The 15,795-nt window shown below is 50.6% G+C and overlaps 1 protein-coding gene across 1 annotated transcript; it reads left to right on the forward strand.

Annotated features, from left to right (window-relative positions):
* The first annotated feature begins 2,897 nt into the window (after positions 1–2,897).
* Positions 2,898–5,111, forward strand: LOC120705817 (gibberellin 3-beta-dioxygenase 2-like). Its single transcript, XM_039990347.1, has 3 exons — positions 2,898–3,626; positions 3,901–4,059; positions 4,177–5,111. The coding sequence occupies exons 1-3, from the start codon at positions 3,145–3,147 to the stop codon at positions 4,658–4,660; spliced, it is 1,125 nt and encodes a 374-aa protein (XP_039846281.1). The 5' UTR covers positions 2,898–3,144; the 3' UTR covers positions 4,661–5,111.
* Positions 5,112–15,795: the final 10,684 nt, after the last annotated feature.

The following is a 15,795-nucleotide window of genomic DNA, read 5'->3' on the forward strand; positions in this document are numbered from 1 at the left end:
ATTCACCAGGTAGATGAAAACAATGCAAACAACAAGCGTCTTACGTAGCTTAGCTGACAATTTGTCTCTCACCCCAACTTGAGAAATTGAAGTTGCTTTCTAGATAATGGAAGAAATTGAAGCTACTAGCTACTACTAGTTGTCCAGGTGTGGAGGGAGAGGAGCATTTCTTCAGTGTACGTAAATTGTTGTGTAGATCTAGTCGAAACCTAAATTTGTGATATAATAAATTTTGTATCAATCAGATCCATGTAAAAAATGATTTTTCAAAACAAGAGAAAATAAAAGTCATAATACAGGAAATTATGCAACGTGTTGGCTCGTAAATATCCATAAGGGTGGATAGCACTGAGGACTTCTGTCTATGGGCAACTACTACGAGCCAGAATGGATACTTATCCATGTCGGCTCCATCTCAACAGCATTGATGAGATGACACACAGATAAGTGTTTTTCTGGTAGTGAATGTTATTACAAAAATCAGGGGTATACATATAATTGTGCGGATATATGAGAAATAAAACAGAAACATATTTTAAAAAAAAATAAAAAGAGAGAACGGTTACACTCAATATATTTCATTTACAAAGATACTACTTTTAGTTTACGAGATGTTATATATATAGTATTTCAAGTAAAGGAGGATGCTGAACAATCTAGCCCATGCATGCATGTGTAGGTGTTCACTACTAGGATCTACCAACAAGTGACCAACAATGATGGGTGGGTGCAAAAAAAACGATGGGAGGGGGTACTATCAACAGTTATCCTTTCGAGACGACCAAGAAAAGTAGATGGAAATCTACCTAACAATTGCCACATTTTAAGAGTTTTTTCAGGCTATCTTCTTTGGACGCAGAGCTAGAACCAGGAAAAATTATTTGGAGGGAGAGGGACAAATAGTAACAGATAAATTGCAAGGAGAGCCACTACTAAAATTGTCTTTTTTATTTTATTTAATCAGTATACACAAGTAGAATATATAATGCTTTGTGATTTGAATGGCGACTAGATAGTGCATGCTTGATTAAGAAACAAATTTGGAGGCTTTTTAACTTAGCTTTCCCGAAGAAGATTAAAGGTGCAACTCCTAAATTTAGGGGCGTTTCTTCCCAACTTTTAATCCCCTTGTTTACTTGTCATGAGTAATCTTTAGCACACCAAATTAATCCACGTTGCTCAGTGCAGTGCAGAAGACTAACGTATGGCTCCAGGCAATGGCTGTGTCTCACTCCTTAATATTTTTTTAGTCATATACTATCATACTATTACTAATAGAAGGCTCCTTTCAACCTTTCACGTGAAGCCACCTATGATTCTAGGTGGACACTTAAAAATAGAGAAATCATAAAAATTCTCAAAAAAATCAGAAACATCCGGACATCAATTCGACAACTCGAATTATAATGATCACCCCTAAATATGTATCTAAAGTATCCACTTCTACCATTATAAAAAAATCTAAAGCAACCCCCTAATCTTCGTGCAAATTACCCACCTATGCTATTATAATAAAATTAATACAAATAACACTCCAAATTTGCATATAAATTATTCAATTGTGTCATTATTATTAAAAGTAAAAGTAACCTCTAAATCTAAATATTAAAGTGCACCAATATAAAATATAAAATTACTATTTCTATCATCTTTAATATATTATTTATGTATAAAAATACTACCCACGATATGTGTCATCATATACTCTTGTACGATAATTTTAATTTTAACTGGCCCATGCTTGATAGGCTAGTGTTGAGCAATCTTGTTCCTCTTTCTTCTTCGAAGAACAGTGCAAAATAGCACTGCCAAAAATTACCCGTAAAAAAATATATTGCAATTCCGCCTTCTCTTCTTCTCCGTTAATCAGTTCATTCTGTGGGCTCTGCCGGCCGGTCGTCGCGCCGACGTCCGTCGCGCGCGCACGAAGCCGGCGGGCGGCCCGCAGGTAGCTGCCCCCCGTCCCGGGCGTGGCAGGGGAGGCTGGGAGCAAGAGGAAACCGCCGCCGCGGCGCGCACGCGGCGCCGCGCCAAACGATCGATCCCCTTGTGTCCACGACTCGGCGCCGGCCTCGGGATCCTGACCCAATCACTCGCCACACCCGTTCGGTTGTTCCGGCCATCTCGAGCCAACCAGATCCCTACGCATGTGTTCATACCGTCCCTTGTTTTACTTGCAGGCCACTAGCTAGCCATGGCGCCAATTTTAATTTGTTTCATGCCTGTTGCTTGCAGTTGCAGTTTTATTTCAAAAAAAAATGCCAACGTATTTTTCATCGATCTCAATGCCACTTTATATGATGCTATATATTGTGCTTGTTTATCCGGAACCAAGTCGATCGATTTTCCGAGAGAACACAGCTCAAAATTAAAGCTTTGCGTTTCATTATTGCAGTTTGATTATTGGCAAAAATGCTGTCAGCTAGAGTTGGTAGAGAGGTTTTTGGAGAGGCGAAGAAGATTCCGTGGTTTTTGGAGTACGACAACAACCTTAAAACTGGTCCTTAATTAGCTAGGCTGATGATGGATCGCAATAATCGTGTTGGCCGGCTTTCCATGTGTGCGTGCGTGTTAATTGGGTGCCAGTGCCACTAGCTATAGCCGAGCAGCGGCACGTACGGGTTAGATTTGTCACTTGCAGCTGGGTGGCCTTGTGTGCTCCACATCGCTCGTCTCTCTCACCACATTTTTCTGGATTCCCCAAAACGCCATTGCCTCATCCATGAATTCCCCACAATGCTCCTCTCTCTCTCTCTCTCTCTCTCTCTCTCTCTCTCTCTCTCTCTCTCTCTCTCTCTCTCTCTCTCTCTCTCTCTCCCCTGCGTCCAGCCTGATGATCCACTACGCTCCAAAACCTCTCCCCCTATATATACCGGGGCATGTACTTCTCTGGTTCTTACACTTCTCTCCTCCTCATACCACTAGTGCAAGGTCCTAGATTTACACTTCTTGGTGCTTGCTTAGCTTGTTTCTTTCTAGCAACGATAATTGCTAGCAGCTAGCTCAGCTGGTAGTCAGTGGCCTGGCCTGGTGTGATCTATTGGCCGGCCGGCCGGCCGGGATCAGGGGTTAACGGTGAGTACTACTAGCTAGCTAGCTAGCTCATAAGCAAGCAAAGCAAGCAGCAGGCAAGGCCGGCCGGAGATGCCGACGCCGTCGCACCTCAAGAACCCGCTCTACTTCGACTTCCGCGCGGCGCGGCGCGTGCCCGAGTCGCACGCCTGGCCGGGGCTGCACGAGCACCCCGTCGTGGACGGCGGCGGCGCGCCGGGGACGCCGGACGCCGTGCCGGTGGTGGACCTGCGGGAGTCCGGCGCGGCGGCGGCGGCCGGCGTGGCGCGCGCCGCCGAGCTGTGGGGCGCGTTCCTGCTCACCGGGCACGGCGTCCCCGCGGAGCTCCTGGCGCGCGTCGAGGACCGGATCGCGCGCATGTTCGCGCTGCCGGCCGCCGACAAGATGCGCGCCGTGCGCGGGCCCGGCGACGCCTGCGGCTACGGCTCGCCGCCCATCTCCTCCTTCTTCTCCAAGTGCATGTGGTCCGAGGGCTACACCTTCTCGCCGGCCTCCCTCCGCGCCGACCTCCGCAAGCTCTGGCCCAAGGCCGGCGACGACTACGCCAGCTTCTGGTACGTGTACGTACGTGTCTATAGCAGTTGCGCCGCCGCCGCCACACGTGCGCCCCTAGGCTAGATCATAGCTTCCTTCCTTCCTTGGCCATGCACGTACGGATCGGTCGATCGTTCACGCACGCGCACCGACCGAAAGAAACATCCACGACGTGTCCCGGTCAAGGCCATGCATGCATGCAACCAGAGCAAATAAACACGCCTGGGTCTGGTATTACCGTGCGTGTCGTCGTGCTCACACCGGCCGTTGTGTCTGATCTGTTGCCTACTACAGTGACGTGATGGAGGAGTTCCACAAGGAGATGCGCGTCCTGGCCGGCAAGCTGCTGGAGCTCTTCCTCAGGGCGCTCGGGCTCACCGACGAGGAGGTCGCCGCCGTCGAGGAGGAGCGGCGGATCGGCGAGACGATGACCGCCACCATGCACCTCAACTGGTGGGTGCCAAGCCATGGCCACCATCTATCTATGAGTGATCTATAGCAGCAGGCTGTGTGTCCAGAGCTTGAGACAAAGGAAACTAACTAACCTGCCTGTCGTGTCGTGCCGTGCAGGTATCCAAGGTGCCCGGACCCGCGGCGCGCGCTGGGGCTGATCGCGCACACGGACTCGGGCTTCTTCACCTTCGTGCTGCAGAGCCTCGTGCCGGGGCTGCAGCTGTTCCGGCACGCCCCGGACCGGTGGGTGGCGGTGCCGGCCGTGCCGGGCGCCTTCGTCGTCAACGTCGGCGACCTCTTCCAGATCCTCACCAACGGCCGCTTCCACAGCGTGTACCACCGCGCCGTCGTGAACCGGGACCTGGACCGGATATCGCTGGGCTACTTCCTCGGCCCGCCGCCGCACGCCAAGGTGGCGCCGCTGCGGGAGGCCGTGCCGCCGGGCCGGACCCCCGCGTACCGCGCCGTAACGTGGCCCGAGTACATGGGCGTCCGCAAGAAGGCCTTCACCACCGGCGCCTCCGCGCTCAAGATGGTCGCCGCCGCCGCCGCCGAATCCGACGACGCCGACGTCCACCAGCCGCTCGTCCTCTCGTCGTAGCCGATCGATCGATCGCCGGAGACGACAACGACGACGCATACCGTACCCCCGAGCATACTAATCAAACAAGCGGCAACCCCGATGAAATGGCATCCATTCTCGCTCGCGCGCATGCAGCTAGCTAGCGGCCGGCCTTCCGCACCTGCTCCTCCTCCTCTGCCGCTGGCTGTAGAAAAAGAAAACTAATTAAGCTGAGACCAAGACAAAGACGAAACGAACGGAGAGGAAAAGGATATGCTCTCTAGCTGTTTCTTCTAGTTGCAGGCAGGCTGCTCCCAGCCGAGTTTGTCGTTACTGAAGATTTATGACCCTGATTAAAAACTAATCTGAATTAATGCATGTGGTTTGGCATCCTGGCGAGCCTGATCAATGATTGATAGGTCTATAATCTGATCCTGTTCTCTGTTGTTTTCCTCTTTGTCTGAAAAATAATGAAAATAATTGATTCGGACGACCGGGTGTACTGATAGGCGATTGCTAGCTGATGCCAGAGGTTGCGAGCTGCAGTGAGCACCAGTGACCAGTAGACATGCATGTGTGTGTGTATTCGTCTAGAGGGATGGTTCTTGGATTGGATGCGCAGTGCGGCTGCAAGCCTGCGACTGTATAGGACACACCTGGCTCGTAGCGTCGCCGTACACACAGCCTCAGAGCGCTAGCGAAAGAGGAAGAGACAGAGGCGCATATGCCTGCTGCACTACACTGCATGCTCGCTCGCTCGCTTCCAACAAGATGTCAAGATGCATGGACAAAGCCATGCTTCCTGCAACAAGTTACTACGAGAATCTTTACTAGTTCCAGTTTAACCCTATTATAATTTATAACCTCTTTTAAAAATCGCCTTTGTTTGAAGCGGCTCAAAGATAAGAAAAAAGAATCAAATGGTTTCGAAAAGCTAGCCATGGCTGTTTATTTCCCACAGAGCCTTTGATCCTAACCTGTGATGCGTCTAGATTGGGGGGTATAGTAGTATAGAGCGGGTACATACGTACAGGGGCCCATGGCTGGGCTGGGGTTTGCATTGCTAGCGGACAAGGGAGCCCCTTTTGTGGTGCCGGCCGGGCTGCCGGGCCTGCTTCCTGAACGAAGGAAAGACCGGGATCCTGAGGGAGATCTGCAGGGAGATGGATGGGGATCGTCCGCTTTTACCTTTTGAACCCTGCCTGGCCGCATCCCACTCTCTGCCGCGCGATGCCAACCAAGGGGAAGGCGCCATGGCACATGATCGAGAGGCAGAGGCCCGGCCCGGCCCCAATGCCCCATATAGCCCCAACTAACATTCAGAGGCTGCAACTTGCAAGACACTGTCAGCCAGTGCTCAGCACTCAGGGGTCAGTACCAGCGCAGCAGCACTGCCACCGTATTCAAATCTCCTCCTCGCCCCTCTCGTTCATAGGCCATGCCAAATCGGATGCCATCTCCAAATGTATCTGTGCCTCTGTGGAGGTTGGGAATAGCTTCATTCGGTCGCATGTACAAGTCTATATGAGTTTTAGATACGGTTTCTGATATACGTATCACTTTGGCTAACAATACGTACGACAGTTGATTAGGCATCCTGTCGTTGAATCTACTGTTTGTGGCGAATTCATCAATCTTAAGATTTATATGGTACAGTCTCCTGGAAGTGGATATGAGCAGAGTACGCGTGTGTATTCATATGGGTGACTCTACGTGCGGAAAGAAAGTCGTAGTCTTTCCAATAGAAGGAAAAATATGATATAAATATGTATAGGTTGCAATAGCCTATAGGTTGTTATATTGTGACTCAAATTCATTACACAAGAAAAAAGCTCTCTAAATGGGCATTTGAGATCTGGTGGGAGATTGTTGGAATTTGGGCTTGGCCCATTAAATATTTCAGTTGTTCCAAATAAATCCCAAAGGCCTATGTGGTGCAAACTTTTAATTTTACATTGCTAGTGCAAGTTGAGGAGACCATGTGACTCTCCTATATATCTAACTCATAGGCTGTACCAGAGAACATCAATCCGATTATTCCTTTTGTAAGCCGCCGCTAGGCGTTGTAAACACACACCCGATATAGTGAAGATTTGCTGGCTAGCGCCTGTGGTTTTTCCCTTTAGCATTGGAAGAGTTTTTCATGTTAAATCCTCGTGTCTCTTGTGGTTTTGATCTTGTTGTTCTTCGCCGTTTCTTTGCCGTCATTTATAATATAGGTTAGGCTAGGTTAATGGAAAGGGTTTTAAGGTTTATTTGGATGACACTCTGAGAAAGCTGCCTGGGCCAGGCAGCTCATCCAGGCCATCGATTTCGTGAGCCTGGGTCACGATGGCTGCCTGGCAGCAGCTGCCTGGGTGAGGGCTTCATCCAAACAAGCCCTAGTGCATGTTAAGTAAAAGGTTTAGCCAATAAAAAATGCCTCCTTGAACATTGGAGATTTGCTGGTACGTACTATGGTCTTTTAGGAATAAAGTGTACCAGCAGTCTCTTAAACTTTTTTTAGTATAAAAAGTAAGTTTAGCCAATAATTCTAAATGGACGTGTACTTTTGACCACGGACGGTGGCTTGCAACTATTCTTCACTCTCGTTGAGACGGAGAGATTACGCGGCGAGCGAGGAATCCACGGGGTGGGGTGGACTCCGTCAAACAAAAAGGAGCATGCATGAGGAGCGAGCGAGTCAGCCGGGTTTGTACAGCGAGAAGCCGAGTAAATGAACAGCAATTAATTCATCATCATCACCTGAACGGACGCGGCGCTGATCTGAATTCCCCGTCATTCTCTCAGCTCCTCCCCGCTGTCAGCAACTCAGCCATGTAGCCATTCAACGCAGCACAGATGGTGTTGTAAAGCCAATCGCAGTTGCAGGTCAGAGGCCAACCTGTTCCGCGCGGATCAATAAACAGTTCGGGCTCCGGGACCGGACGAATTGAAAACTCTCGATCGAGTTCGTCCCAGCAGCAGGTTTTTTGAATCAAATCTTCTTCAACTTCAACCCATCGTTTGAAAAAGAAAAGAACAAATTAAAATCCATTTGAATTCGGGAACGATCTGTGTGGAGCCAGGAGACCGGGCGCTGTAGGAGCCGATAAGGATGGGTGTTCCGCGGCGGCCCCGCCCCTGTCTGCCGGCTGCCGGCAGGGCGCGCGCAGCGGCAGCTCCCGCCTGCCGTCGCGGCGCGATCGGGGCCCGCGGCTGCCGGGGTGGGCAGGGCGCGGCACAATAATGCTTCGATCCGAGCCCCGAGCCTCACGGTGAAAGAGACCATGATGGGCGGCGTCGCGCGAGGGCGCCGGAAACCACCGCGTGAAGCGGTCTTGGCCGGCGGCCTGATCCTCCGGGTGGTGGTGCCGGTGGTTATCCGGGCGCCCTCCGGTGGTGATACGCGACCCGGGTGGGTTTTCGGCTCCCGACACCGCACCACATGAGGGAAAGCGACGGCGGCCGGGCCGGCCGGCATGGCTGCGCGTCGCGTGCGCAGCCGCCGGCCGCTGCCGGCACCGTATCTGGGCTCTGGACTGGGAAGTGGGTCGCTCTTCTGCATGCCTGGCGAGGCTTCGTGTCGCCGTCACGACGCGGCCGGCGCTCGGTGGCCGCGGGATCGGGTGGCAGCTGGCAGCCTGGCGGATTCATTTCGCCCCAATTTGACCGCTGCGGAGCCCCTGCCGGATCGCTCAGAGGAAGTTACTACGCCCAGGCGTGCAGCTGGCAAGGAGGGCACGCAGCAATGGCGGCCGGCACGCACAACCACGGCCGGCTGCTGGGCGACGGTCCGTGGATTCGGCAGGGGGGGAGCAATTGGTGCCAAGAAGGATTGTTTCAGGGTCCAGACGGGGTACTGAACGGAGCAATCAAGACGCGGGGGGACGACGCCATGGCATGCCGGAGGATTGGTGCTGCGCCGATCCGGTGTTCCTTTTGAAAAGTCAGGACTGCGGCGAGTTACTCTGTCGCGTCTGATGCCATGCGTTTTGCTCGTGGTTCCCGTTCGGCGGCAAGACGAGCTAGGACAGGACCACCGGCGGCCGGGATCGGAAGTTGGCGTCCTCCCAACCCAATCATTCCCAGATGAGATGACTGAAATACATTATACATGGATGATGATTGGTAGATCCAGCCTGGTCCAGCCTTGTGAGATTCTCCATGATCACAGAGAGAGAAAGAGATGGAGAGAAAATAAAAGAAAAAATGCAGTAGAAGATAAAAATAAAAATTCATTATAATAGAAGACATATCCATCTTCATCCTCCTCTTCTATTCATTTCTTCTCTCTTCATTACAAGCTGTGTCTGTGTGGATGCTCATGCAAACTGCACAGATAAAAAAAATCATGGTAGATTGACATAATAATGAAAATGAATTTTTTTCTCATATTCTCAGCAGTGGTTAGCATGACGTAAGCACGAATGATGGGGCACAATGCACGAGCCAAAGCCCCACTCCCTACATTCACGTATGTAAGGAACAGTGCTCGCTCGCCGCACTGCAGCGGCACAGCCGCAGCCGCTGTAGCCTCAGCTCCGTAATAATGCCGCGGCCAGCCAGCTCTCGAGTGGAGCGGAGGGGCCACGAAGGCACAAGGTACTAGCTGCAAGAAACGCAAGCGGAACAACGTGGGCGCCTTGCCACTTCCTCGCCGGCGCCGCACCGCACCTCGCCACTGTAGCCTCGCCGCCGCAGGACGCTCGGGGCTGGCTGGGGCCGGCCGTCCTGTCCCGCCGGCCGGCCGGCCAGCCGGACGCCCGGCGCCGCGGCGCCTGACAGGCGTGTGGCGGCCTGGCAGGGATCGGAACGGCTTTGTCGACTAGGGGATGCAGATCGGATCGGGCCTTTGCTCGCGTCCGGATTCAGATGCGAACAGCGTCAACAGTGGGGCCGGTTAGGGGAGCATGATCGATAGGCTCCTGCTGGCGGCAGCGCTGCTGCTTGCTGCGGCGGCGGGACATGCCGCATGGCGGGAAAGCAGGGGAGGAAAGGTGGCGGTCACACTTGCACACTGTGCCTGCTGCTCCGGGAAGCTTTAAGGAAAGGAGCAGATGCAGCTCTGCAGCTCCCAGATAAGTCACTCTCTTTGCTGCATCCCGTCAACAATATTTTTCTCTCACATCAAATCAGCACCAGCCAGCAGTTAGTAGCCAGCCAACAATACTTTTTTCTCACAACAAATCAGCACCAGCCATAGCACAACGAACAAATCAGCATCAGCCATAGCACAACGAACAAATCAGCACCAGCCATAGCAAACAAATTGAGTGTTTATCCAGTTGGATGCTCTTGAGACCGAGTATTGTAGCCGGCTCCAAGCGAGCTGAATCCTATACGGAGGAGAGACGAAAGTTGGAGCTCCGCTTGCCGCCAGCTCAAGCCGGCGCTCTCTTCTCTGCTCGCGGGCCCGCATACACTCAACCACCAGCATACATCCTGCAGCAAGCGCAAAAGTGGGCGCATGCGTGCCCACACATGCAGCCGGCTGGCCGGCGGGGTTATTAGCCTGGCTCTGAGTGAATTATTTGTCTCGCCTCTCTTTCTGTTTTTTTTATACCTCTTGTTTTCTTCCATTGGAATTTTTTTCCCATGGAAGAAATACCTGTAATCATCAGGAACCTGGTGGCCAGTAGACCATTCTTGTCATAAAGAGTAAAATGTCGAGGAGTCTCCATCTACTTCCTTATAGTTTCATTTGGTATGATATGATATAAAAAAATGTTTTCCTTTCAAAAATGGTATAAAAAAGGCAGTACAATGTATAATAAACTCGTTGGATTTGGAGAAGAAGGGAAAGAGAGGGTTCATGCAAGTTGAAGTGATGCAGTCATCCTCTACACGATGCTGAACAGCTGAAGTGAAGTTGAGCTTTCTCTTCTCTTTTATTTTGAATGAACAGCTTTCTCTTCTCTTTATCCCGACAGAAATGTCGAGAAGCTTGAGGCGCAGAATATGGGCATGATACTCTATCACAGCATCAGCCCAACAAAATAGACATACAACACCTGACAACATTTTCAATACTCTAAAAAGGGAAAAGTCTGTTTTTCAACCCTGAACTATCACGCTAGTCCGATTTTGGCCCTTGAACTACGAAACCGGACATCCTACACCTCCAACTAACGAAACCGTTTGAAAAACAACCCTGGCTCAGCCAAAGGCGGTTTTGCTACAGTAAAATTTCCGAATTTCTGGAATTTCACACCTCTCTCAATTAAATAATAAAGAAAGCATAGTTAATATTGTCTAAAAATCATGATATTTTTTTGGGAGGTAGATCAAAAGACAAAGAATCTATTTTGTCTAGTTGTGCTACAATAGACATAAAGGAATTTGAATTATAAAATTTTAAAAATAGGTAGAATTCAAAATTCCTTGAATTTTTAGGTCAGCTAAACCTATGATAAAAATGCATTAAAAATATGATAATTCATAATTTTTTATTTAGTTTAGTTAGGTACTTTTTATTGGCCCAAGTTCTATAGAAAATTCATAAATTAAAATTTGAGGAATCAAATTTGATTCAAATTTGAGCATTGCGAAGTAATTCAAAAACTTTCATAAAAACTTGGGCCAATAAAAAATACCTTATTAAACTAAATAAAAAATTATGAATTATCATATTTTTATTTCATTTTTATCAAAGGTTTAGCTAACCCAAAACTTCAAGAAATTTTGAATTCTACCCATTTTTAAAATTTTATAATTCAAATTTCATTATGTTTAATGTATCACATCTAGCCAAAATAAATTCCTTGTCTTTTTATCTACCTCCCAAAAAAATATCATGATTTTTAGACAATATTAACTATGCTTTCTTTCTTATTTAATTGAGAGAGGTGTGAAATTCCAGAAATTCGAAAATACTACTGTAGCAAAACCGCCCTCAAAACAGCTTGCTACAGTGCTCGAGGGGTGATTCGGACGGTTTTGCCAGTTCGAGGGCCTAGGTTACCCGGTTTCGTAGTTGGAGGTTGAAAAACGGACTTCTTGACTAGTTCGAGGGTGTAAAATAGACTTATCCCCTCTAAAAATGAATGATCATTGTTCAGAAACCAACGCTGTGTTTAGTTCCGCGAAAAGTTCCTAAATTTTTTTACTGACGCACATCACATCAAATTTTATGATGCATGCATGGAGTATTAAATGTAGTTAAAAATATAACTAATTGTACAGTTTGGTTGTAAATGACGATACAAATCTTTTGAGATTAATTACTCCATGGTTGGACAATAGTTGCCAAATAAAACCGAAATGTGCTGCAGCAACTTTTTCGCAAACTTTTCACGAACGAACCACACCACAAGATGAAGAAAAGGTCACTGTCACCAACCATCTTTGATTCTGCTGGGCTGAGCCCTTTTAATGGCGGCATTGTTATGAGCAGATAACAACGCAGTTATGAGTCTGTTCCTTTCAGACCTCACAGCATGCAACAGCTAGCTAGCTTCCTGCAACCATTGGTACTGTTAGGTTATTCCACTAGCATGAATAGCATAAACTTTGACTAATAATTAGAGGCACTAAATAAAAACAGTTTGCAAAACTAACTCCACAACACCTACGCTACTTCGCGAGACGAATCTAATGAGGTCTTTGACCGCACGATTAGAGATTGGTTATTATAGCATCACTGTAGTCAACCATCGATTAATTACCGTCATTAGATTCGTCGCGAAAAATTACACACATCCGTAAAAAGATTTTGCAAATAAACTTCATTTAGTGCTTCATGTAGGTAAGATTCCTTTTTGTGCTAGTTGTGCTAGTGTCATCCAAACGGGGCCATGACGACGCGCCCCTTAGATTCAGAAATTCAGGGACGTCCGTGTACACCCCCAACGCTCAACTGCTGATGCAACCGGCGACCTACACAAAAAGCCATGATCCCGGCACCGTACACGTCGCCCCGGTGCAGCTCCAATCAATCGAGCACGTGCTGATGCTGGCCAGACCAAACCTAATCTGAGGCTTCAGTTATCCAGCGACGTCAACACTGATTCCCATTACTGTCAATCTAATCCTCCACCCTGTCTGCATCCTGGGACTGTCTAATCAGGGCCTGTTTGGAACGCAGGAATTTTACCCGATCCGTGCGATGATAAATATAACATCTCCCACCAGATTCCTTCGTTCCAAACAGGTTTTGTGTGGCGCCAGTGTGCTTGGTGTCAGCAGCCCACACCTGATTGCAAAGGAGTGGTGGAGAGGGGAGGAGCAGGGGCAAATTGCCTGGCTGATTGGCTGCCGCTGCTCCGGCTGCTCCCTGGTAGTAGTGTCTGTGTGCGCGCCATCTCAAAAGCTGGACGACGCCTGAAGAAGCAGCGGCCTCGCTGTGGTCGCGCGCGCGCGCGGGACTCACTTGCCTGAAAAGGGATCGGAGCCCCTACCTCACCGGGGGGTCACGGTCACCTCTCCTTCGTCCCGGCGGCCACCGGCGGACACCGGACCAGCACGACGCCAAAGCGATCGCGACGTGAACGGACCAGCCGCGACCACGACCACCGGTGTCGCGGTGAAGCAGCCATCGTCGTCACTGCGTGTGCGTGTTGACTATTGTCTCCGGAAGCATTGAAGCGACGGGGCCCCAGCGATCTAGTAGCTACCCGCTCCGACCGAACGCGCCGCCGGTTGGCGATCGGCATTGATCCGGTTCCGTTTTGCTGTTCGATCACGTGCTGCTACAGCCTGCAAGGTGGTGGGCGCCGACCTCACCTGATCGGCCGTCGGTCGATCGAGCACTCTGGGCAACAGCTACCGCCTTGATGAACGGAACGCCGACCACGTGGCCGCACCGCCACCGCTCTCGAGGCTCGAAGCTCGTTAATGGAGCCGGAAAGCCCGTGCTGGTCTTTCCTCTGGAGCTGGAGAATTTTTTTTCGTGTTCACCCGGAGCAGATTGAGACGATGAGGATGGAAGAAGCTCACGCTGCCTAATTGTTGGGCCAGCCGAGCCTTTCAGGCCGGCCGGGCTGGCGGCAGCGAAAAGGCCGGCGGCTCGGCGAGATCGGGAGGACCCTGGCCTCCTGACGGGCACAGTGCCGTGCGAGCGACACGACGCGCACGAGAGCGGGGGCTGCCCCGCGCGGACAGGACAGGCCGACCGAGCCACACCGTGTGGGCGTCGCCGCCTCAGGGGGAGGCAGCCGCGCCGCGACGCGACGCATGTGCGCGCCCCGTGTCGCGCAGCAGCAGTGAGGCCACAGCCGCCAGCGCGGCGCGGCCCGGCTGCGGCGCCGTCGACGACAAAATCAAATCGGCCAGCGATGGGGGACGGGCCCACGGGGGGTCGCCGGCACCATGGGCCCCGGCGTGCGCGGCCTTTTGGTGGCCCTCGCTCCTTGTTTTGATTTCGGCTCATATGGCCCACCAGGTCAAAAAAGGTCGGCATTCCTGTCCTATGGTAAAGGGTCAAAAATTTTAAACTAGAAAATCTAAGGATCGAGCTCTAAAAAAACCGGGTTCTAATTTTATAATTTTTTTAACTAAATAATTTAAAAGTCTTGTTGGGCTGTGAAGAGGTCACTGGGGCCATGGCCCATTACCACCCCTATATACAGTTCTGGCAGCGTGTTTTGCCGCCACAGCCTGCTTTAAGTATGAATTTTTTTACTACAGTTCAAACATACAATAGTTAGGCCAGCATAAAAATTTCACCGCAATCGGACTATAAAAACTGCAATTACGAATTATTTCAATTAATTATAGAAAAATTATATTAAAATCTACAAAAAATTTTGTACTAAACATACCATAATATATGTTCAATGTGTAGTTCTGCACATGTGGAGTCCAACAGAATTAGACTTTCTATTTTATGATTTTTCTATAAATTACTATGTTTTTCAAAGATTCAACCAAAATAAATAAAAAATATATAAAACCACCATCCGAAACCGCATGGGGAGGGGGGTTTTATTTGTCCAGTTTTGAAAAAATTGGTGAGTTATTTGTCCGATTTTATAAATTAAAGGATTAAGTAGTGCACTAGTGATAGGTGCCGAGAAAGAACGCCTCCCAGGAAACAGAAGCAAAAGAGCTTCGAGGAGCACGCGTCCTTTGTGCCTCGAGGCCGTGACGTAGGCCGATGCGCGGTGTGGCGATCTGCCGGCCGCCGTCCGTGCGCGTCTTCAACGGCCGGTGGAGGGCGCCGACCAGGGGTGGACGGTATTTCATTTACCGTCCACCCTTGAGATCACGGGAGCCGTCGGATCGGCTAACGACCGGTAGGATACGAGACAGAGGAAGCAGACTGGTGCGTATTATGGGCTTGAAAGCCCACTAAGCAGCCCAGTGATCGCCGTAGGCCTGCTGGACTGCTGGGGCCTGGAGGACACGGGCCAGGCAGTCGCCATCGCCTCCGGCCCCATCTGAATTCAAACTCCAAGACGGACAGCCCAGGCGGTGCCAGAACACGGGCCAGAGCTCTTCTTCCCCGTCGCCGGCTGCCGGCCTCGACACCCCTGTCAGCCGCCGCACAGCCCAGGCGGTGCTCCTTGCTCTGAAAATGCATCGATTATTACTGCTCGCTGAGAGTTAGCTCTCAGGGAACACTCTTTTTTTTACCGATCGTCAATTACTCGCCAAAAAAAAAAAATTCCCCAAGCCGAGGACGAGGAACCCCGGTCACGCTCGGGACCTCGCCGGAGAAGAACCTTACGTGAAGCAGGCACTCGTCCACGAACCACGCCCGTATGAAGAGGCACGCGCCCACCGTGGCGGGGCGGAGAGCCCCACGACGGCACCCGCCGCATCGTCGGCGGCGTCGCGGGAGTTGCCGCTGGACGACCACGCCAGCCGCGCGGCGCGAGCGGACGACGCGAGGCGCCGCGCCGGGGGCGAACACGGCGGCTCGCGCGGTGGCTAGAGATGCCTTTCTCGCTGCCCTGGGCGGCTGCGCTGGCGGAGCAGAGCGTGTTCAGGTACAGGAGACTGGAGGCGGGAGCACGGTCCCGGGGAAGGGGCGCACGGCGACGGCGTGGGAGGTGAAGAAGGCGAGCAGCAGAGGGACGAGAAGCGCACCTGGACTTCGAGCGAGATCCAACAGAGTGATTACGTCTTCTTGTGGTCAAGTTTTTTTTTTTGGAAAAAAACAATGATTGATTGACTTTTAATAAATTTGAATTTGCTGTTTACTCAGTGCAAACGTCAGTTTAGCCGGAGTAAAGATAGGACTGATCGGGTGG

The sequence above is a fragment of the Panicum virgatum genome, chromosome 5K (assembly GCF_016808335.1).
Source record: "Panicum virgatum strain AP13 chromosome 5K, P.virgatum_v5, whole genome shotgun sequence".
NCBI lineage: Eukaryota > Viridiplantae > Streptophyta > Magnoliopsida > Poales > Poaceae > Panicum > Panicum virgatum.

Bases quoted from the DNA above. Each gene is read 5' to 3' on its own strand.
- LOC120705817 (XM_039990347.1), top strand. From the start codon at position 3,145: ATGCCGACGCCGTCGCACCTCAAGAACCCGCTCTACTTCGACTTCCGC. The intron at 3,627-3,900 runs GTACGTGTACGT...TGCCTACTACAG, and splicing joins GACGACTACGCCAGCTTCTG to TGACGTGATGGAGGAGTTCC. The intron at 4,060-4,176 runs GTGGGTGCCAAG...CGTGCCGTGCAG, and splicing joins GCCACCATGCACCTCAACTG to GTATCCAAGGTGCCCGGACC.